The sequence below is a fragment of the Eleginops maclovinus genome, chromosome 11 (genome assembly GCF_036324505.1).
Source record: "Eleginops maclovinus isolate JMC-PN-2008 ecotype Puerto Natales chromosome 11, JC_Emac_rtc_rv5, whole genome shotgun sequence".
Classification (NCBI taxonomy): Eukaryota; Metazoa; Chordata; class Actinopteri; order Perciformes; family Eleginopidae; genus Eleginops; species Eleginops maclovinus.
The window spans coordinates 5,084,942-5,107,929 of NC_086359.1; the positions used below are offsets into that span (position 1 = coordinate 5,084,942).

Genomic DNA, 22,988 nt, shown 5'->3' on the forward strand with positions numbered 1-22,988 from the left:
AGAACCCATACGGTCTTATTCATATCTTAATCTTCATTAAGCTGTGTATTAGGCCCTAATTAATTTTGTCAGTGAAAGTCATTGTAGAGGTCATATTCTGTTCATTTGCTTTCCTCTGGGCTTGATTCGCTTGCAGACAAGAGGGACCCCTACTGGCGAGAAGTCTATTCTATCCATCTTGGAAATATAAAGGACTTCATCAGTATTTTTTGTACACGTTATCATTACATGCAAAGAAGTCCCCAAGAAGCATGTGGGAGGAGGAATATGGAAAATGTAATTTATTGGCCTGGTTTTATTTATGTAGAGATTGTTCCAGAGTAGTGAACACACTCTGTAGAGACAGGTCAGGTCTGGACGGAATAAATATATTGAATTCACTATCATTGAAATGGTAAACTAGTTGTCTAGAAATGCTTACCCTTTCATCAAATGTTTCCCTTTTTTTTGCAAAGGACCCGAGGATTGAATCTATACTTGTAAGGGTAAATGAAAGTTTACAAGTGTGTTTAAAAATAGGGTTTACTTTGCAGATATCTCAGATAATAATAATAATAATAATAATAATAATAATAATAATAATAATAATAATAATAATAATAATAATAATAATAATAATAATAATAATAATAATAATAATAATAATATAAATGGTATTAAAAGAAAGAAAGAAAAAAGGAAGGATTTATATAAAAATATTCTGAAATCGCAGTGAACAAAGATGATAAACGCTCTAAAAACACGGATCTACCTAGAGAGAAATCCCCTGCTTCTATTTTCGGGTTTTGTTTTACGACTTCCGGTTTCCGGGTTGATTGAACATTCTTCATCTTGCTCTTTAAGTTGTCTTTGTTGTGGACCGGCATTTTCCCACAACACCCTGCTCCTGCTCTCACAGATGACGAAAATGGCGGACAACGCATCATCGGTAGGTTTTCGAGCGATATTATTTTATTTGAGAGACATTAATCACTTTCAGGGTGCATAATAACGTGTTATTTTTGACAGGTCGAGATCGTTGAGGGCTGCCGCCTCCCTGTTCTTCGTAAAAACCAGGAACACGAAGACGAATGGCGTAAGTATTGTGCGGTTGTTTTCCCGTGCTAAGCTAGCTAATGCTAACTAGCGGACCTCAGCTGTTGTTATCAGACGGCCTCAGTCGGAGCGCTGTAAACACACGGGGCACACATGTCGCTATGCAATGATACTGTGCTTCACTTACATGCTTGCCAGAGCCTCTAGTACATCATTACTATACTAGCTAGCTAACTTTGATGGGCATTTTTATAAAAAACATTGTTGGGAAAGACGAACTTTGGCGAAATCCACCTGACAGCACGCTGTTGTTTACAAATGTTAAATGGATTGCTCAGGTTGTATAGTTGGTTTTCTGAATGCAGTTGGACTCACTCAGAAGGGTTTACGTGCTCCTATTTGTTATGACAGTTCGAAAGATGAAACAAAGTTAGAGCCACATTAAAATCAGTCTGTCATTTCAGTGACACTTCCTCAGTTAACTGTCATTGTAACTGTAAGCTTCATACGGGTCACAACACCGCAGCAAAACACAAATAAATACACACGATTTGACCCTTTTGACACCAGTTTTTGCCTCATCTTGAACGTTTGTTTTTGGCAGTAAAACGTTTTAGCTACATTTCGACCCTTAAATAGAAAACGTAGTGTTTTCCTTCCCCTTGTCACAGGTTGCATGTGTTTGCATGAGCACTAAGATATATGACAGGTATAACTGTCCAATCATTTGCAATCTAAAAGCTTAAGATAATTAGTATTTCATGTTTTGTGTATATATATAAATGACTATTTATTTCTTTTGCCTGTGTCCATGCAAGACTTTATCAACATCAATAGATGTACACAAAGGGAGGCTAAAGCTTCTTATTAAACTTTAATATTTCAATTATCTTCCCAGTATTTTCAGTATCAGTGTCACCTTAGATTTATTTTACAGTAAGGGATTGTTGTTGTTAAGCATGATGGTAGATCTATAATGTTTTAGCAGCTATTTTATTGAAGTGAGTTGCAAGTTTTAGTTGACATTTTCCCTTTTTTCTTGCAGCATTGGCTGAAATTCTAAGCGTGAAGGAAGTCTCCTCGAGAAAGCTTTACTATGTTCACTACATCGACTGTGAGTATAACTTGTGTCACTTCTTGTTTCCTTCTTGGGAATTTTACATGTAATACATTGCACTGAAACCTGACAGCTAATGTCTTGTTGTTTGCGTTATAAGTCAACAAGCGCCTGGATGAGTGGGTCACAGGAGACCGGCTGGACATGAAGAAGCTTCAGTTCCCGAAGAAAGAAGCTAAAACTCCAACCAAGAATGGTCTCCCAGGATCCCGCCCCAGTTCCCCAGAGAGAGACGTGGTAAGCCCGTGCTCTGTCACCGCATGTTGGTCTCAGACCCTGAAACATTTAAACAATACACCATCATGTGTAACATTGTGAGGACAGTAGTTTATACATTAGCCTTACGATGCTATTGCTGTTAGAAGAGTGTGATACTCACAGAATTTAAAAATGAATGTCAATCTCAATCACTGTGGTATAAATAATTGGGTATTATTATCTGTGTGGTGTAGATAGATTTAAATGTCCATTTCTTTTTTATATATTATATTATTATTATTATTACAAATTATCATTCATGATTTTTTTATATTCAACCCAGCCTCGACACTTAAGGGTTATTTTTGCAAAACCTCTACGAAGTGTTCAATAGTTAAAGAAACACTTGCACCTCTTATTTAGATCTCCCTTTATTGCTGTGACTCCTGATGCACTACAATATTTACATTGTGTATACATTAAATCCCTGGATGTTAACCCTTTTTATTTCAGAGGAAGAGTTTAGATCTCAACGCGCAGTCGGCCTCCGCTCCATCCAGAGGAAAGACCCTCCCCACGCCGGTACAACTCTGATCCGCACCTTGCAGAAACGGCTGAGGTCTTGTTTGAACTCGGTGCTAACCCTTTGTCTTGTTCTTCTTCTCTGATCATGCAGCTCTCGGCTCACACTGAGCTGCACACGACTCCAGAAATAAACAACCATGAAATAAAGAAAGAAGAGCCGGATCCGGTGGTGCAGATCACGCCTAGAAGTGATTTAACAAACAACGTGTCCAAATGTTTGTCTGGTGTTTGCACCGGACTCGTAAAGCCACATTTCAACAACAACTTCAACAAAACGTTCAAGGTAGCTGCTGTTCTCTCTCTGTGTTCTCATCGACCATGTTGTGCTGAGGACAGATTGTTTCATGAGCTTTATATGTCTGGAGGTGCTACACCACGTTCTAAATATGTCAAATATAGCCGCAGTTCCTTTTAAAAAGTGTTAGAATTCATTATTTAATATTATATATTGGAGTAATGATTTGATGAATTATAAATATATTTTTTAATCAATATTGGCAAAACATGCCTTGCTATAATGAGGGGAAATTTAAGTAAAAAATTGGTGTTGAATTTGATTAACTACATATTTATTTTTGAAAACATGAACAAGGTTTGACTGGAAACCGTTCGTTTGGGAACTTGAATTCTGATGCTTTGTTCATTCATGTTTTAGTTGTATTTGTACTTTTTTCCAAGCAAATGCCTGAGACTGGTTTGTTTTGCCAGAAGAGAAAAGTAGAGGCCGTCCCCGTCCCGACTCAGGTCCCCCCGGCCGCCCCGGTGCCGTCGCTGCCGAGTTCAGCGGAAGTCACTCAGGCGGCTGTGTTTCCCGCCGTGAGGGACACCAGCACCTTCAAGTCCCGTGAGGACCACGAACCCATCGCCTCGCTCACAACGGTAAAGACACTGCCCGAAGGTTTGTGGACATTTTTGTGTTTCTTATTTTTTCACCGTCTAATCTTTGTATCATTACGACAGAACGGGACCGCCAGACGACTCATCCCCCCGCAGCCCGGGAGGAAGAGAAAAGCCAACTGTGGGGGAGCGGACGAGGTGTGTACCTTCAACATATTTTACATCTAACATCTTCTTATTTGAGGGCTTACCTTGTCTCTGCATCTTTGTGGTTTTTATTTCTAATGTTCCAAAGTAAAACATTGAAACATTATAGCTTTGGTATTTTATTAAAATATTGATTTCTTAATCTGTATTTACGCCAGAATTAAAGCCACATTTACCACAAATACCACAAGTAACATTGGTGTTAGTTTAAATAATAAGAAATGAACATGACCAACAACATTTCTAACATTCACTGAATCTGAATTGTTATTTTCTGCAGGATTTTCAGTGTTAAAAATGTTATGCAAAGTTAAATATTTAATACTGGCATTATCTTTAGCTTTTTTAAACCCAATGCTGTGACTGAATAATCATTGCAAATATACAATGAGAGAATTTATCCAAACATTTATCATTTGCAAGATTATTAGATTGGTGGTGTCCTTCATGAAGATTGACCATTATTCATTGCATACGTGTAACAGGACGGTTATACACTTAACTAAACGTAACTAGAGGAGGCTAAACAATGTTATAAGAGAGCAGGATCTTCAGCCTTTCTGTTACTCTTTCAGGAAACTTGACCTGAGCAGCTTTTGTATTTTGTGTCGCAAGTAAACAAAAAGGTTTGCAGCGGACCTCCAACATTCTCACACCAACTCTTGACAGCCTTGACATTGGGTGTCATAAGTAACCGAAAACAATCCGTCACACCTCAAATAATGACTCAAGTGTTTGCTCTTAACCTCCCGCTTCATTCTTTGACAATTCCTACCTCTGATTGACGACATGATGCTGAACGCGCCAATCAGAACCGTTTTATTCCCCTCTTTTTGTTTCCAAAAGCCAGTGTGTTTTTGTCTTTTTCTGCTAGATGATAAAGGTTTTGCAGTATAACAACAACCCTCAAAGTGCCAGTGTCTTTCTACCACCACCAGAGGTCTGTTTCACTTCCTGTTATTGGTCCTTGATTGTGTGTTTCTGTGCAAATTCACCCTTTAGACGGTCCAATAGAACAGAGGTGCTGCTTACCTCAGACCAGTCCTTTGAGTAACATGTACAGCCACTGTGATAATATTTGAAACAAATCTAGATCTGTAGAAGTCCAGTCCTTATGATCAAGCAGAATTTAGTTTTAAACACAATTTACCTGAGTGTCTTATGTCCACATTCCTCACCATCAGGATTCGCAAGACAGTTCCGACGGCATCCCGACCGCGCCCCGCATGACGGGCAGTCTGGTGTCCGACCGCAGCCACGACGACATCGTGACCCGGATGAAGAACATCGAGTGTATAGAGTTGGGACGCCACAGGCTGAAGCCCTGGTACTTCTCGCCGTACCCGCAGGAGCTCACCACGCTGCCCATCCTCTACCTCTGCGAATTCTGTCTCAAGTACCTCAAAAGCCTCAAGTGTCTCCAGAGGCATTTGGTAAGAATCATCCGCGTGTCTCCATCTTCACCCGTCTTGCTGCTCAGATCGTTGCACTCATCCTTCTGTTCCTTCCACAGACAAAATGCCACCTCAGACATCCGCCAGGCAACGAGATCTACCGCAAAGGCACCATCTCTTTTTTTGAGATAGACGGCAGGAAAAACAAAGTGAGCTTCAGGATCTCTCTTCTTTTTTCCATAAAATTCCAGTTTTTTATTGTGTTTTTTATTCATGTACGTCTGTTTATATTGTTCCAGAATTATTCCCAGAACCTGTGTTTACTCGCTAAGTGTTTCCTGGACCACAAAACCTTGTATTACGACACAGACCCTTTCCTCTTCTACGTAATGACGGAGTATGACTCCAAAGGCTTTCACATAGTGGGATACTTCTCTAAGGTACACACTTTATGCAAATACAGCTCGCAAAAAGTCCAATATCTGAACAAAAACTAAACAGAATTTGTCTTTTCTGCACGCAGGAAAAAGAGTCGACTGAAGATTATAACGTCGCCTGCATCCTGACGTTGCCTCCCTACCAGCGGAGGGGCTATGGCAAACTGCTCATCGAGTTCAGTAAGTGTGGAATTAGAAACAGAGGCACAATGTTTAGTAAATATATGCACATTCAAATTCAAATAGCTTTATTGGCATTATACAGTATATAGGGAAAATACATCTACATCATTCTTGTATTTACATCCAGCCTGAAGGTATTTTCTGTGTCTTCCTCACCTTGTAACTGTGTCATCTGTCCCCTGTGTGTGTGTGTGTGTGTGTGGTTTTTTGTGTGTGTGTGTTTGTCAGGTTACGAGCTGTCGAAGGTAGAAGGGAAGACGGGCACTCCTGAGAAGCCGCTCTCTGACCTCGGCCTTTTGTCCTACCGCTCCTACTGGTCCCAGACCATCCTGGAAATTCTCATGGAACTTAAACCGGACAACGGGGAGAGGCCGCAGATCACCATCAAGTACGTCTCAACCTTGAGAATGACGCTCATAACAACGTTTAATGATCGCCTCTCTTCTGATCTGACTTTGCTTTAACCCTCCAGTGAGATCAGTGAGATCACAAGTGTAAAGAAGGAAGACGTCATTTCAACGCTGCAGTACCTCAACCTCATCAACTATTACAAGGTGAGAGACCGGGGCTGGGACTGCTCTTTCTGACTGCATCTGCAGCGTTGTGCTGTTGTATAAATGTGGCAGCAGACGCCCCTCTGCTGTCTGAAAACACAATAGGTGAATGTAAATGAATCAACAAGAGCTTTGTGAGCGCAGGGCTTACACTGAAAACACTTGGGCAATCATGTAGATTTTCATATCGGCCAATCACCGTTACTAGAGATCACAGATAGGGGATCCCATGGTCGGTGGGGGGCGCCAGGAGTAGAGTGAGTTGCATCACAGCAAGCCAAGGAAATTCTTGCATGGGTTTTGAGTTTCTAAAATGAATAAAGTAGAAGTATTTATCCTCTTAAAAAAATGATTTCTATTTCATTTCATTTGAATTAAAGATTTTGAATGATTATCAAACCTTTTGAAACCAATGCTGTTATTGTTCTGGGATGAAACATAGAAAACGTACGGTCTGACCGGTAACCTGCATTTGCATAGAGGATGAGATGAAATAAGAAGTACTTTATTAATCCCAAACAAACACAGCAGTGCACATAATTACAAAATACACAATTCTAAAATATAAACATCACAAAATAGAAACCGGATTAAACCGGAATTAGAAAAAATAAATATACACAGTTGAGTATGATGGTAAAGAATCTGACAAATAAACACTATTGAAGTTACCCCACAATACAAAGCAGGATATTATATACATAAGAGTGCAATGAATGGAATATTACATGAATTATAAATGTGCATAGAAGCGATTGGCTGAACTCTGGCCGTGCGCACGTCAGTCATTTTGTTTTAAGTCCTACATCGGGAGTGTCTTTACAGTCATGGTAGCTGCTCCAGATGCACGGATGAAAGTGCTATCACTGAAAATCCCTGGTGGAATCTACTAACATGACATATTGATTGACCAGTGTGTGGTAATTTGTAGAAAATGTGATGTTTCTTCTCCTGAAATGTTGTCTTGTCTCTTGACTGCAGGGTCAGTACATCCTGACTCTCTCAGAGGACATTGTGGATGGGCATGAAAGAGCGATGCAGAAGAGACACTTGCGCATAGATTCAAAATGTCTTCACTTCACACCTAAGGACTGGAGCAAGAGGGGGAAGTGGTAGAAGCCCCCCCCCTCCCCGCCCTGGTTCACTGACCACCCTTCCAAAACCACCAGTATCAGACTTGAAGCAAATTGTGGTTCAGAGAATGTTTTTTGTCAAAGCGTCTCGCTGAAACCTTTGACTTCTCAACCCTTTTTAAACCCAAGGACTCCTCTTTGGATCAACACATTGTCAACTGAGATGTTTTTATTGTGAATATTCTTTATATATTGTGAATTTGAAAAGCTGTCAAACTTGGGGACAATTCTGAAGCTAGTTAGCAGCGGCACCGCCAACATTTTACACCACAGCTCCTGCCGCGTAAAAGATCCTGCTCCTGACCAACAGTGCGTTAAAAGTGAAGTATGGTGTTTGTATAAAAGTGTAAATTAAAGCCTGAAATGGCGTACGGACCACCTAATGGATGTAAGATGGTTTTGTTATAGGAAATAATCTGAATTCTACAGGGAAGTGTTGTGAGAAAAACCACTAGGGGAAAATAATTTCTTTAGATTGAGTTTTGTCTTACGTCCTTTGTATCTGCACCACAAAAAAAGTGGCGTTAAAATGTCGTCGTATATCCTCAGTCTAATTCCCTGTGTGACTCCATCCAATAACCACTTTAATTTGACGTACAACTTAAAATATAGTTAGTTACAAAAAATCGTGTAGCACTCCTTAACAACATGACATATCTGTATGTCTGAACAGCACTCCAAAATATCTCCAGCACTCTTTTTTTAATATAGATTTGTGTGAAGGCTCCTACAAGTCTCTCATGAGCTTCTTCTCTGAATTGCACAGAAAACAATACCGCCCGGTTAACGCGGCGACTCAGTATGTGTATTGTGTTAAAGGGAGAAGATCTCTTTCAGGAGTACGACATTAAAACTGTAAATCCTCATCTCAACGTACAGATAATTCTCCTCCAGTGCCTGAATGTTGTTCTCTCTGGCAAACAGCGATATGTTCTAGTGATAGACGGCTCGAAAGCAGAAAAACAGAAGCAGCTCTTCTTTAATTTCCCTGTGTTTTAAATAGTTGGAAGTATTTATTCTCTTTTGTTCGTGATCATTCAGGCGATTCTTCATTTCATTTTCAGATACTTCCCTCGTTATAATTTGTACAGTGTGCACTGACACAAATCAATTCCCCAAGTTACACATTGTTTCCTGTAACTGTACATACTGAATCTAATTGTACAAAAAAAAAGCTTAGACAGAAGCCATGTTGAACTGTTAGGAATGTAAATTTGGTGTACAGTTGTCTTTAAGTGTCTTTTTTTACTTCATGTAAAATAACTGGCTGCACAATATCGACAGGAGAAGATGATGTTAATAATAAGTGGTATCTTACTTTCGGTTTGTCTTGTTTACATGTCACAAAGGATGTTGAGTTTACCCTGTTGAAATGATTTAGTATATCTTTAAGTCAAACAAGGTCGAGGGTATGATTTGAACGTTTGATATGAAAAAGCTTGTTGAATTGATAAAAAAACAAAAACCTTAAAACGCTGAAAGGTTTCCTGAATGTGTCTTTGAAACTGATTTGAATTCATCCAGTGTGCATCGATTTGATGTGGCAGAGAGAACCAGCTTTATGTACAGGCAGAGGTGGGAAGTAACCAAGTACATTTACTCACTTAAGTACAATTCTGAGGTACTTGTACTTTACTTGAGTATTTCCATTTCATGCTAATTGTACTTTTACTCCACTACAATTCAGAGGTAAATGGTGTACTTCTACTTCACCACGTTTGTTTAATACCTTTAGTTGCTAGGCAGATTTGGATGAATGATATGAAATATAACCAACCCTTAAATCAGACTTTAGTTCACCTGCAGTAAATCCAGCAGCTACCCTGCAATATACAAAGCCATAAACTAGCTGCACCTTTACCAGCTCTGAGAACACTTTAATGATCAATCATTATAAAACATATCAGAGATATTATTCTGAAATGGACCAATCAAACAATGACTACTTTTACTGTCGCTACTTTAAGTACATTTAGATGAGAGTACTTTCTACTTTCACTGGAGGAACATTTAGAATACTTTTACTGTGACAGAGTATTCCTACACTCTGGTACTTCTACTTTACTCAAGTACAAGATCTGAGTACTTCTACTTTACTCAAGTACAAGATCTGAGTACTTCTCCCACCGCTGTGTACAGGTAAGAAATCACTTGAATTAGTAAAGACATCACTTTTACTGTAATAATTAAAGCCGTGTACAACTGTGTAGAATATATCTTGGGTCTGATCGTACAGTGACAGATTATTACATTTACAAATGGAAAATCAATGCACTAACCGTGTAGCATGTCCCTATAACAGCCACCAGGGGGCAGCATTATACCCCTCCCTCCCTGAGTGTGCAGAATCACATTACAAAAGTTCAAATTGGTGAGGAGAAGAGGGGTGCTTGTTGAAAAGAAAGTTTAATAAGACAACCTAACGTGGTATTCTGTTCCAGCTGCGGAAATTCAAACCACACATGGACAGCTACAGTGGATGAAATGTGGTTATCCAAGGTACAGGTAGGTGGAGGACTAATTGAATGTGATGCTAAACCGAGTACCTCGTTACTGCACGAGGACACTAACGTTTCCCCTGTAAATTGTTGTTGCTGCCCACAAGCGTGTACCGATGTACAAATACAGCGGTGTATAAATCTGTTTAGTATAGTTTTATCTCCTTTAAATTCATCTGTAGCTTGGCAGTGCTCAGGCCTGTTGCTAATTTATTTTTGAGTTGCAATGTCTGCTCTCCGCTGTGGTTTCCCTCCATCCCATCATCAGACCCGTCTCTGCTGCACCTGGAGAGCCACAGCAGCAGAGACTTTCACACTAATCTAATATCACAGCACATTACTCATCTGGGCAGCTTTTCCTGACATCAACTACATCTCCTCTTCCTGATTCCTGACTGGAGCCAGATTGTTGGCCCCTGAGATCCGAGTGGGTTTTCTTTATTATATTTATTTCATGTGTTTTCACTCTACTGTCATTTATTCCTGTTCAATCCAATGGGCTTTTTAGTTACAACGTTTGACATGTGTTGCCAAAGCACCACAAATAAGGAAATGATGTCTTGCAGAAATGTAAGGAGGCTAAAAAATATATATTTAATGCTCTAATGACAACGAAAGATAAGCTACATACAATAATATACAAGTTAAAGATGTTTATATAAGATAGAGATATATTATTGTAAATATTAAAATAATAAAGAAAGGGTGTGGTGCTAAGTATGTATGTTATATGGTTACTACATGTGTTTATAGCATTAGAAATGTCTATTTGTCTAATATCTATGACCTACTGGTTGTCTTTTAAAACGTTAGAGCTGAAAAGATCAGTCAATTGATAAATTAAATATCTACTTTTAAAACATATTTATGTTTGAGTCGCAAATATTCTCCAGTTTCAGCTTTTTATTGTCATTATTATTTGCTTTCCTTTGTTTTTATCTGAATATATATAGTAAATATGTATGTTGACGGACAAAAGTTTGAGAATACACCCCGGTTGTTGTCGTGCTGCGGGCTGAGGAGACCCTATGGTCTGCCATTGCACATAAATTAAACATTTTAATGAGAAAAAACCATCTCAAGAAGGATAAATGTGTTCCTCTGCAGGGCTTTGTGGAGTATTTCCACACGGTGTCACTGTAGCACTAATGGTCCAACATGACCTCTGGCTCAGAGCATCACAAGTTGTGCTCTAACAAAAATGAATCCCATAAATCCCAGTTAATCAAGTCTCTAATGTATTAAAGGTATCCGAATTAAAGACAGTGCCAGAAAATTCAAACTCAGATTTCATTTGAATCTTTTAGTTCATGCTTGTAAAAAAATCCACGAGTTGCGAGGAGACTCTGAATACAAGAGGAAGCCACAATCTCCAGAACTCCTCCTGACCGCGGATGGACTCACACTGAGGTATTGTTGTTTTTAAGAAAACTGGTTATCAACTTGTGCCTCTGTTTTTATTTCTCTTATCTCTTGAAGGCACACACCACCGGCAACGCAGGCGTCTCCTCCACCTTCTCCTCCCCCAACAGCCCAGACCAGAGCCACTGACCTGGTAACACACACAGCCATATGGTACGTCCAGGACGGGACTCCGTGCAGTAATTAGGGGGATGGTGCCGGACACTTGGCCCTGCTGCAGGGCGCGTTAAGCAGCCGGGTTCATCTCCTCTCCATAAAATCATGAAATGGTTTTACCCAAATGATCAGGTATGTTCTGGGTTTTCTTTTTTTAAGATGCAGGGACTGAAAGGAAAGGAAAGCTTTGTTGCTACACTGCTGAGCTCTCATTGTTCTAGAGCAGGTTGATTGTTTGTTATGGTCTCGACTCACACTGGCTGCGTTTGGGGAGTACACAGAGGTCTCTACAAATAAACAGACTGTCTCTCACACACACACACGCACACACACACCCACACACCCACACACACACACACACACACACACACACTGCCATTTCCACCTTTGCCCCCGAGTCTGCTTTTGAGTCGTTATCTCTCTCATGCAGAAATGTCGGCACAGAAAAAGGACTCTTTAAGCTAGAGATGATTTTGCGAGTGCTACCAGTCAAAGAGAGACACATTGTTGGATCTTGATACAGTGTTGCATCAGCATCCAATCTTCCAAATTTCCAAACTTCCAAGTGTCAAAGTTTATTATTAAGGGGATCCTGAGTCCTTGATTCAGCACATTTTTAAATTCGCAGTCTTGCCACTGAGGCATTTTGAAGGCTCAGTTTCAGACACAGGGAGCTCTACTCTCTCGGCCGCTGCTGTCTGTCACTGCCTCAACCTCTTTCTGAGAAGGAGATGAGGAGGGGGGGGAGAGAGAGAGAGAGAGAGGCTGTGTGTGTGTGTGAGAGAGAGAGAGAGAGAGAGAGAGGAGGAGAAAGAGGGGGTTGGCTTTAGTGCGATGTGAATGGAATAGAATCAGCGCGAGAGGGAGAAAGAGGGAGGAGGAGGACGGCACAAATCAACCTGCCTCTTGACTTCAACAACAGAATAGAGGAGCCGGTAGACACAGAGATCAGGGAAGTGTGCGTCTGTGTGTCGGTTCTGTTTTATTTTTACGCCTGGAGAGAGGAAGAGAGCGGCAGACAGGAGGAACTGAAGCAGGAGGAGGAGAAAAGAGCCTCGCCGTGGAGATAGATAGCAGAAAAATGCTGTCATGGGGAGAGAAGGGGAGGGAGTCGGCAGAGAGGAACAGGATGAAACAAGGCAGGGTCGAGCAGAGCTGAGATGTGGAGGTAAGCCTTTTTCTTTCTGTAATGAGGTTATGGAGGATTCACATTCCTGCCTCCCCCGTGTCCTCTTTCTGATGATAATGAAATCAGATGGATGGATCGGCAAACCGTGTATGCCACATACCTCTGTGCAGGCATGCTCCTATACTCGCACAGAGACAATGTGTGAGAGAGGATATGAAATAATGGCTTTATTGTATCGCTGTCCGGTTTCTCCTTTCTCTGCCTCCCTGTGTGCTGCTGCTCTTTAAAAAAGCATTTTCACTCAGCATGCCCCACACATAGCATCTACACGCGATGCTGTAGGTTTGAATCCAGCTCACAACCTTTGTCGCATTTCATCCCCGGCCTTCCCCCCACCCCCCCCACCTTCCATCTACCCTCTCCTGCTCCTTCTCCCGACACTAACCCCCCCCCCCCACACACACACATCATCTTTTCCTGTCTCTCTCCATTGTGCACCCTCCGATGAGACAGGGATGTCTCAGAAAACGCAGTTGTGACATTGTCAAGACGCCACTGCAACAAAAAAAAAACCCTCGCCATGGAGCGCGTTCGCCTGCAGGACTCAGAGATGAGGGCAAGGTGGAGGGGAGGAGGAGGAGGGGAGGCATGGATTGAGGGACACTGAGAGAATGAAAGGGAGACAGAAGATGCAGGAACAAAAAGAAGAGCAGGGTTTCTTTTTCCTAGATTTTCATTTTCTAATACAAAACAAGGCTAGTGTGTGTGTGTGTGTGTGTGTGTGTGGGGGGGGGGGGGTTGTGTTGATGGAGAGCTTTGTGACTCTGCTGCATGTGATGTGCACAAACAATGATGGAATGGACCAGCATCGGGGTGTTGTTTTCAAGGTGGCAGAGAAAAATGAGGTATGCGTGAGTCAGGCCTCCCCCTCCTCACCCTCCTCGCCGAACCCCCCTGCTCTCTCCAATTTGGGACGGGGCTGTGTGTTTACGAGACGTTTGGGTTTCAGGGGATGGATAAGGCTGCTGAAGGGAAAGAAAGGCAGGGATGGAGAGCTGAGTGGTGTGGGAGGGGGTGGACGATGGGGAGAGAGAGACAAGCAGCTTACATAAGCCAGTGCACTCAGAGGACGGGCCATTTCATTTACATTGAGCTCCTCATCCAATGTGGTTTTCACTGTGGTTGACATTAGCATTTTTAACAATAAATGCCGTTCCACCTGACGTGACGGAGGGATGGGTGAATGTGACCTGGAGGCATTGTGTTTCTGCCCCTGAGACTGGCAGGAGGGTGTGATATTTTTCATCAGGGTCAACTTCGAATGGGCCCTGTTCTCCTGAACATGCAGTTATTCTTTACGGTGAACGGCGCTAAGCTATTCAGCCGGCTTCTGTTCTGCTGCCAAACACTGCGTTTACTCTACAGTGTGTGTCAGAACGGTCCAATTCTCACTGAAGCAGGATACCGTGATCTGTAAAACACTAACCATACCTTCATCCAGAGTGGGTTATTTGTCAAAGCAGTGACACAGATTCAGTATTTTATTTTATGGCCTGGTAAAGCCATTGTATCCATAATTATCACCATGATGTTTTTTATTTTTGCCAAACTGCTTTATTAATTGCCCTCTCTCCTAAAGAAGTGTTTTCCAAATCATAATGAAATGCACTCAATTGGTAAAGTAGTTTAGCAATTAGCGCCAGCAATTATTTTCCATAATTGAATCACCTCAAACAGTAACATGTATGACCGTAACACGTCAGCCATTATGTTATTAGTAAGGTTTACATCTTTGTTTTTCAGTGATGATAAGAGATAATAGATGTGTGGATTACAGCTGAAAATAATGAGAACAATTCACAATTGATTCATCTGTTTCTCTCAATTAACTTTGTTATAGTCTGGATGGTGAATGGTCTGAGTTTTGCAGAGCAGAAGTTGATATTTACCTTTCTTGTTTTAGTCTAAAACCCAAGTTGATATACTTTACTATCATAGCAAAAGAAAGACATTGATTACCTCACTAATCATTCCTGCTTGATCCTGAGAAATTAAGGCTATAAGCACATTTTGAGTTGGTGGACTGTTTTGACTGAACAACAGTAGCACTGGAGCTAACAAAGCTAACGTCTAAAATGTGAACCAACCCAACAGAAAATACTCCCATACTTTTGTTTGGCCCAAGCCCATAGATATATCCGAAAATGTACATGACCCGAAATAGCACACATGCGCAAGAGTTCTGCTATTTTAGTGAAATAATTTACAACCCAGGGCCGACCCTTCCTGTGAAAGGCTTCTTCTGTGGTGCTATTCCAGGTTGAGTAGGAGGGGAGCAGAGTCAGAGGAGACTCTTGAATCGATCGGCCTACTTTTATTTCCTGCACCAAACGAGCCAACAGAGCTTAGTGTGTGTGTGGAAAGTCCATGTGTGTGTTTGGACAGGACATGTGTGTGTCATACTGTGGATTCAGATTCTGTTCCTATTGTTGAGCAGAGCCATTGAAATAATCCTCCCTCAGTCAACTGTAACCCGCTGACATTAAGAACAGTCATTATTGTTGTTTACAACAGAGCCGTGTTGTTGTCGTTTGCCTCCGAGATGCAGGTGGAGAAGGGAATAACCTTTTCTGTGCTTTACGCTGAATAATGATGATGACAGTGTGTTCGCGGCATCCCAGTTGTGCGGTACGATTGAGTCACTGATGCTTTTTTGTCTAAAAGGATTTAGCTTACATTGTCTGTCCTGCTTTTGTAAATCTCTACCTAGCATCAGCTTCAGCCAACAGCTGACATCGTCACCCGTCAGTCACCTGAAAATACAAGATTAATTACAAACAACTTCATTTTGAACGTTTCCCAAACAGAGTAGTCCGTCCATTTGATCAAAAAAAGTTGTCTGAATCCAGCTTAGAAACCAGCAGAGTGACTTTGCTCTGTCTTTGCTCTCAGTCATTATGATTGCACGTTGCAAGGTTACCGGGCAGATTTTGTTCTGCTCTGAGTCAGCATCCTATCATTCCTCTCATTTGGAGCCATTTTGCACGGCTACACCCCGGCAGGCTCCCTGTGGGGGGCTCAGCGAGGGAGGCAGTTGGACAGGCGGAGCCTCCTCCTCATCAAATGGCAGGATGCTGGCAGTGTAAGCCTCCGGGTGGATCCTCTTAGCTGGTGCTCTCTGTTGTCACCTGGCCCCCGTTGACCACTGCTCAGGCCTCATTGGTTTTGTCCGAGGCGTGCTGCTGTGTTTTATCTGTCTTTGCAGCTCTGCACCGTGGAGATTATGACAAATATTCAGTGAGATTGTTTTTAACATTGTGGGAGTTAACTCTCTGTGGCAGCACAGTCCCTATTTTCTTTAGAAAAAGGTCCATTTGCAGACTTTAAAAAGGTCCCTGGACAATTCACCGAGGAACAGTAGTCGTTAATATCCCTTCTGAAATCCTTGGGCTGCGTGAACAAAGAAACGAGGTCCTTCAAGAACGTTGTCATTGTTGATGAATAGGTTCTGTTTAAATAAATGATGTCGTAATGGTTTTGATAATCATTGTTCTTTCAGTTGAGCCAACAAAACCCTGATGTAATAGACCTAAAATATGCAGAAGCTGCTGCCTTCATGACACATATTTATGTAAGCATCAGATTTTTATACAAAAAATCTCTCAACATAACCCATGTTATAAAATCCCCCCTTTTTAGAAATACTTGGGAGCTTATTGTTGTTAATCACAATGTCCCTCTCAGTTATGTCATACATACATTAAACCATTAAGTGGTGCAGTGGCTCTTTCTCATTGTTCACGTTGCTATTACAGGAGAAGTGCACTCAAGGGCATTCAGAGGCTCTGAAAGCAGACCAGGACCGGCCATTCAAGCTCGCACCGTGTCACTTCATCGCAGATAAAAAAAGGCTGAAAACATCCCGAAGAGAAGTGTAAAAATACCCCTGGAAGTATTAGAGATCATCAATGCATTCACTTAAGACTGAGGGGCCTGTTCTGTCACAACTATGAGGAGGAAGTTGCAACCTCAACAGTTTCATTTACATTTTAAAGGCAGCGCTAATGAAGAAGTGAGAGGAGAGAGGCTTTCAACGTGTCTAACCTTTCAGGACTGAACTGAAACCACTCGCACGAAACCGAAGCACGTCTGCTTTGAAATGAAGCGTCACATTCTCAACCTTTTTTATTTAATGTGCCACAAATATGTGCCTTGTTAATGTTTCAATTTCATACCTTTCAATAAATTAAAATAAGCTCCCAGGCAAACCGATAAGCTTCTGAGCAGGTTCAGTCTGTAACGGCGGCTCGGTGAATCATCCCATGCTATAGTACTTCACACGATGCATAGCGGTCTCCTGGTGACGCACTGTGTCCTGTGTTTTCATACACAACCCGCTCCTTCTCGTGCTCGTAGACGACGTAGCATCACAGCAAATCAGACGCTTTCTGCATCACCACAGCTGGCATATTGGTGCATGAGCCGCTCCTGTTTATGTAGGTCAGAAGGTGCAGAGCCGCTGGTGTGCATGACACGAGGCCACCAGGCAAGAACGGAACTGCAGAGTGCAATGTGCAGATCTATAGTGAGCCCCCCCCCCTAGAATATATACATTTCATATTTTAAGGTAAAGATTCAGGGTTGGAGCTTCTAGTTTCGCATTTCTACTCTCCAGCCTCCTTGTAATACGTCATTGCAAGAGTGCTTAACCAGATGTCCCCTGGCTTACTTGTGGTGATTTTCATAATTGCCAGTGCAGTACTCTTCCAACTTGCCAATCCTCCGGTATTGCTAATCTACCTGCAGCCGCTCACACCAACAACTTCCATAAACCTGAGCAATTAAGCTGCCGTGGACTAGCTGCATCCCTAAGCAATGCTAGAGTCTATGTGTCATGTGGGTACTAAGAGCAAGCTGTATCCAGAATGCCACTAGGATGCAGGGATGACACAACTTTTTTTTGCGTTGCCATGGTTCCCTGACTAAAGCCAATGGTAGTTGTTCATTTGATTCTTGACGAAAATTAGCAAAACAGAAGTTTATCAGCAAGATAGCAAATGAACATTAACCACATAACGCACTATTGTTAAATACGTTCCTCAGATCTACAATAGCCTGAGCTCGGGCCTTAGATCCTCAGCAGTACACAAACCAAGTGTGAAGTCGATCCGGTGAAGTGTTTTGGAGAAAATCAAAGGAAAGACAGACGGAGACTCTTTCCACTTTGGTAAGATAGCATATATTTGTTTTATGGTGATGAAAACAGGATATTACATTTGTTGACGATCAATTGATTATCACTCAGGCCATCTTTGTAACAGTCATCTCCTGTTAGGAGTCAACTCTTCCTTGGAAAGACCTTTAAGCCTCTCAAATGTGAGAGGAGACTTTACTGATGTCCATTCTGTGTCAGTAAGAGACAGAAGTCTATTTTCTCAAAATGATAGCCACCATTTAGAAGTGGCCTTTCCCCACTGCAGCAGCCTCAAGTTATAAGCACTTATTAAAGCAACTGAAGACGGCTTTCCTAGATTTTCTCCCAGAAATAAAGATTTGTAGCTGAGAAATTGGGTGGGTAACACTAACTCTGTGGGTAGTGTTAGCTCTGCGGCCATTTCATAGTCACTCAGCTACATTTTGGCGGACAATAGGGACAGTGAGGAAGCGGAGGAGGTCAGCGGCTCTTCCTCTGAAAGTACACGAGGTAGGGCAACAGCTATTAAAGCAATATTGCGCAATCTCCCATCCCCTGCCTCAGAGCTGGTTACGCTGATGACGGAGGGGTTACATTGAACCTTGTCTCTACATAATAGACGCAGTCATGAAGCTGAGGGTCAGTTCCTTTCCCTGTCACACACACACACACACACACACACACACACACACACACACACACACACACACACACACACACACACACACACACACACACACACACACAAACGCACACACACAGCGCGGTCAAAGAGGGACAGCTGCTCTTCCTGTCACTGTGTGGACTTTGTGCTTCATCTGTAAGGCTTTTATAGAGTCAGCAAAGGCACACAAAAACACACATGCACTGAAATGTCTCCCATTTAGGACTCAAATCTCTCTGTCTGCCCCTCCGCCTGTCACAAGGTGTATTTTCAGACACACAGGAAGTGGCAGTGCTCTGCCAGCATACAGTGTTGATGTCATGGCAAATAGCGCGTCAAACAATGGAGTGAAGTTCTTTTTTTGATCCAGAACAGCACGTAGGTTTTTGTTAGAAACAATGGTGCTTCAATTTGCATTTGGATGTGCATCAGTTCTCTGTTGTACTATTTATTACAAGAGGAAGTAAGGTTTTAATATGGACAATACTAGTGAGGGAGCTTTTCTGAGCAATGCTTCCTCTTTGTATTTACTGAAAGGGGTAAGGATCATGCGTCTGCCATGAGTAGAACATGATAGAAAATAATGTCTACATGCACAGATTTGTGAATAATTCACATGTATCAAACCTTGTATCTTTAAAAGAAAAAGCCCCAAAAAAGACCTGAAACTGGGCCAGGCGCCGCTGAAGTCACCCGGTACATGACCTCGGTTTACTGTAAGACATGAGGCACATGTGTACAAGGAAGTCAGACCCAGACTTGGATATAAGTCATAACAAATCAGCTCAGGTTTATGTGTGTCTGCGTGTGCATCCCAGACGGTCCGAGAGTGGACAAGGGAGCATCCAGGCGATGAATTATTAACGTCATAGTAACCCTCGGCCCCTTTCGCCTGGCCTCATTAATAAGTCATAAAGGCAGAAGACTTTATTTTCAATTTTTGAAGGACACATTTAAAGTAGGGCACCTCTCCTTGAAAAGGTATTTGAGTGTGTGGAGATGATGCTGCAGAGCCCAGAGGGAGCTTTGACCTCCACATGCAACCATAAAAACAGTGCTATACAGCGGCACACAAAGAAAAGCGTTTCACTGACTCCTTCTTGCTGAATGATCCTTTCACATTTCCATTCGTTGAACTATGTTCTACTCCAGATATTTTGGAGCTAATCATGCATCTTCTTTGAAATAGTAACCAATCCCTCTTTTTGGACAGCTTAGAAATGTATTTGAAGGGAAAACCTAACCCTCAAAGATCCAATTAACTCCAATGTGCTCTAACTAAACTGACAAGATAAACGTGGTGCGCTTTTCGTTGTGATGCCTCAGTTGAAATATGTGAAGGAAACAACAACAACTTCTTTAAATTACGTCACTTTCTGTTTGGCTATCTGTCATCTTGAGGTGTGGAAACGTGACGCGTCTGTTTGCACTACAGGACCAAATTGTGGGTTCGAGTCACACTTGGCTGGAGTGTCAGTCTGCAAAACATTGCTCACAACATTGAATCCTTTCAAAAACCCTGCTCTTTTTCATGCCACCTTGACAGTTATCTTCTTTTTTTATTTACTTGGCCCGTTGAGCACAGGTTGCCAGGCTAATCTGTCTTTGGGGACCAATAGTTTAGACTGGCGTTTGCAAATTGGCTGAATGAAAAAGAGAGATAAAAGTTGTAGGAAAAAGAGAGAGAGAGAGAGTGCTGCAGTAGCATCCACTTAGCAGCCTCTGGACTTGGCCCAGTTCACTGTCCGCAGTGTGGTAAAGGGAGGGGTTAGCTGGGGTACATTGAGGATGCCTAGAGCAAACGTTGTGCATTAAACTGATTTTCAGATCCAGCCACATTCATACATGTTTACTTTCCTAAAAGCTTTGCAGCCAGTTCAGTGTGACGCATTGGCAGCAGAGCAGCGATGCAACCCGATCCCAAACGTAACAGCGTTGTGTGGGATCAATAAATGAGAGTGAGACTGAGCCTGGCTTTAAATTTCCCCAAATCAATCACTATTAGGAGATGATTTAGACCTTGTGGTTAAGAATCGGCAGGGCGGCTTTTAACTACAAAGATAGACAGTGACACTACTGCAGCTGACATCCAGACTGTGAAGCAGGACGTTTACCCGCCTGGTTAGACAGTCACTGAGGTGCAATAACCTCGCTTTGCCAGTTTCTCCATCTCTTTGTTTCATTTCACTGAGACTGCTTGCCGAATACAAAGAGGCATGAGGTGCATTTCACTTCTGTAGTCCTCGATTCATACAGAAAGAGACATAAGGTTGCAAGTCTAAACAGTTGCTGCAACCCGACAGAGTTGATAAGGCTGCAGTAAGCACCCAACGTTTGTCACTGATCACATCTAATTGCTGCTAAGCTCTTAAGCCGATTTCCGCAGGTTCACCTGAAGAGAAAAGCAGATCCAATCTCAATGTCTTTATCAGCACGCCATCTCTCTTTCAGCGTTAGATACTTCAAATCACGGCCACGTCGGCGTTAATGTGATAAAAGCACCGGGCTGAGGCCAAGATGACAGAAAGCTGCTCATTCATGCTGCAGCGGGGCAGCCATAGGTGTGGAAGTGTTGAGTAGAAAACGATGACGACACCCATCCTCTCAGGGTCCAAAAGTCAGTCATCTCTTCCTGTTTGACAGGACGCAGATTTGCATGAGCGAGTGCAAAATAAGTCAAGCGACCCTGACTTCCCCAAAACGTTGCTTGTTTCAAAGGACTCTCCTCTGCCTTCAGTTTGTGTCCTGATACTGTACACCAGAGGCCCATTAACCTTGTCCTGGATTTAACATGGAAGTGGACCTCATTTACTGTCATCAGTTCAACCAAACATCAACCCTGGGCAGTAGAAGCCCTTTAAAGGTGCAAATCTGGTGCAAAGAAACAAAGGAAGCAACATAGATATAATCCCTAAAAGCAGATAAAATGATGTCGCTCCACGGAGTACTTTCACATTGAGCTCAGCAGAAAAACAAATTGAATTTTTCAGCAATAAAATAAAGTCTTGTTTATGCAGAGCGCAATACTGGAATGACTGCTGTCCACTCGCTGCTAACAGAGCTCTAAGCTCAGAGACGCAGGATTAAACACTGCTGTGCGCATGCATTATTGAGTTTCTCTGGGACGGAGATGGTACTGCGAGAGGATCTTCGAAGGGCAGCACCATCCAAGTGTTTTAGTAAGTGAACGCTCCAAATCCTTAAAAAACAATCCTGGAGAGCATCAGCCGCGTGTCTGGGTCATCTCTCATTGACTGGTCCTGTGGCATAAGAGAAGAAAAACAAGGCCATGTTTGATTCCGTTTATCATTCAAATGAACTTGAACACCACCGCGCAGACGTGGTTTATCAGTAATGGTAAAGACACTCTAGTCCAGGACTGTCCAAACGTTTTGGCCACACAGGAAAATATACAACGGGCTGGGCCACTCACTAGAGGTTTAGTGCCTTGTAGGTTAAGTTAAATCAATCAAATGTAGGTACATAATGGTTAATACTTGAAAATGCTTTAAGGACAAAACTGCCTACATCCCAGCTTTCCATAAGGTTTCATTCATTTTCATTCCTTAAAACAGAAACCTCAGATTGCTTGAAATAAGGGGAAATATGAAGGGTATATTTCAAGCTCGTTAAGCCTCAGTTATTTGCCTTTTTCTCGTTAACTGAGATTTGTTTTCAACTTTAATTGACTGAATGTATTTGAAAAGTGGGCTCATCAACACATGAATACTATAGTGTAATATATTTTTACATATATATTTAAGAAGTACAATATAAGATAAGCACAAGTATATCCATCATACTTTTTGAATCTGCTGAGGGCCGATTCAAAATGGACCACGGGCTGCATTTGGTCCCCGTTCCATAGTTTGGACACCCCTGCTCTAGTCTTTAATAACAACAGTTGTCATGAAATAGTCAGACCATATGAGTAGATGTCAAAATGTGACCCATGATTGGATTCCTGTGGTGAATCTGCTCCACTCAGTGTGGATATAGGCTGTGGAGACACATGGAAATATCAATATGTCAAAACAACCAGATGATGGAGATTTAAGTCATGCCAAAAAGTCAGCAAATCAAATTCTGTGCAGTTCCTCCTCAGAAACATTTAATACAAAGCCTTTAAGTGGTCCCTGCCCAGTGAAGGGGTCAGATTTCTGTTGATGTGGCGGTGCAGTTGTGGCCCAGGGAGCATCAGAGGTCAGGCACGGTTTTCATCAACTGCTGCGCTGACTGACATTG

The 22,988-nt window shown here is 42.0% G+C and overlaps 1 protein-coding gene across 3 annotated transcripts; it reads left to right on the top strand.

Moving 5' to 3' along the window:
• The first annotated feature begins 830 nt into the window (after positions 1 to 830).
• Positions 831 to 9,161, top strand: LOC134872315 (histone acetyltransferase KAT5). Of its 3 annotated transcripts, none has more exons than XM_063895569.1 (16): positions 831 to 928; positions 1,009 to 1,075; positions 2,081 to 2,149; positions 2,253 to 2,389; positions 2,864 to 2,932; positions 3,027 to 3,218; positions 3,614 to 3,814; positions 3,896 to 3,970; positions 4,854 to 4,919; positions 5,164 to 5,412; positions 5,493 to 5,582; positions 5,673 to 5,813; positions 5,897 to 5,990; positions 6,222 to 6,381; positions 6,466 to 6,547; positions 7,529 to 9,161. In XM_063895569.1, exons 1-16 carry the CDS (start codon positions 899 to 901, stop codon positions 7,661 to 7,663), a joined length of 1,857 nt encoding a protein of 618 aa, XP_063751639.1. In that variant the 5' UTR covers positions 831 to 898; the 3' UTR covers positions 7,664 to 9,161. The 3 variants fall into 3 exon arrangements, with proteins under 3 accessions (XP_063751639.1, XP_063751640.1, XP_063751641.1); XM_063895570.1 differs by having other exon boundaries at positions 3,644 to 3,814; XM_063895571.1 differs by having other exon boundaries at positions 3,647 to 3,814.
• Positions 9,162 to 22,988: the final 13,827 nt, after the last annotated feature.

Excerpts from the sequence above, each read along its gene's own strand:
- LOC134872315 (XM_063895569.1), top strand. The coding sequence starts at position 899 with ATGACGAAAATGGCGGACAACGCATCATCG. Across the intron at positions 3,815-3,895 it reads CCATCGCCTCGCTCACAACG|AACGGGACCGCCAGACGACT; the intron begins GTAAAGACACTG and ends TCATTACGACAG. Across the intron at positions 5,583-5,672 it reads TAGACGGCAGGAAAAACAAA|AATTATTCCCAGAACCTGTG; the intron begins GTGAGCTTCAGG and ends ATATTGTTCCAG.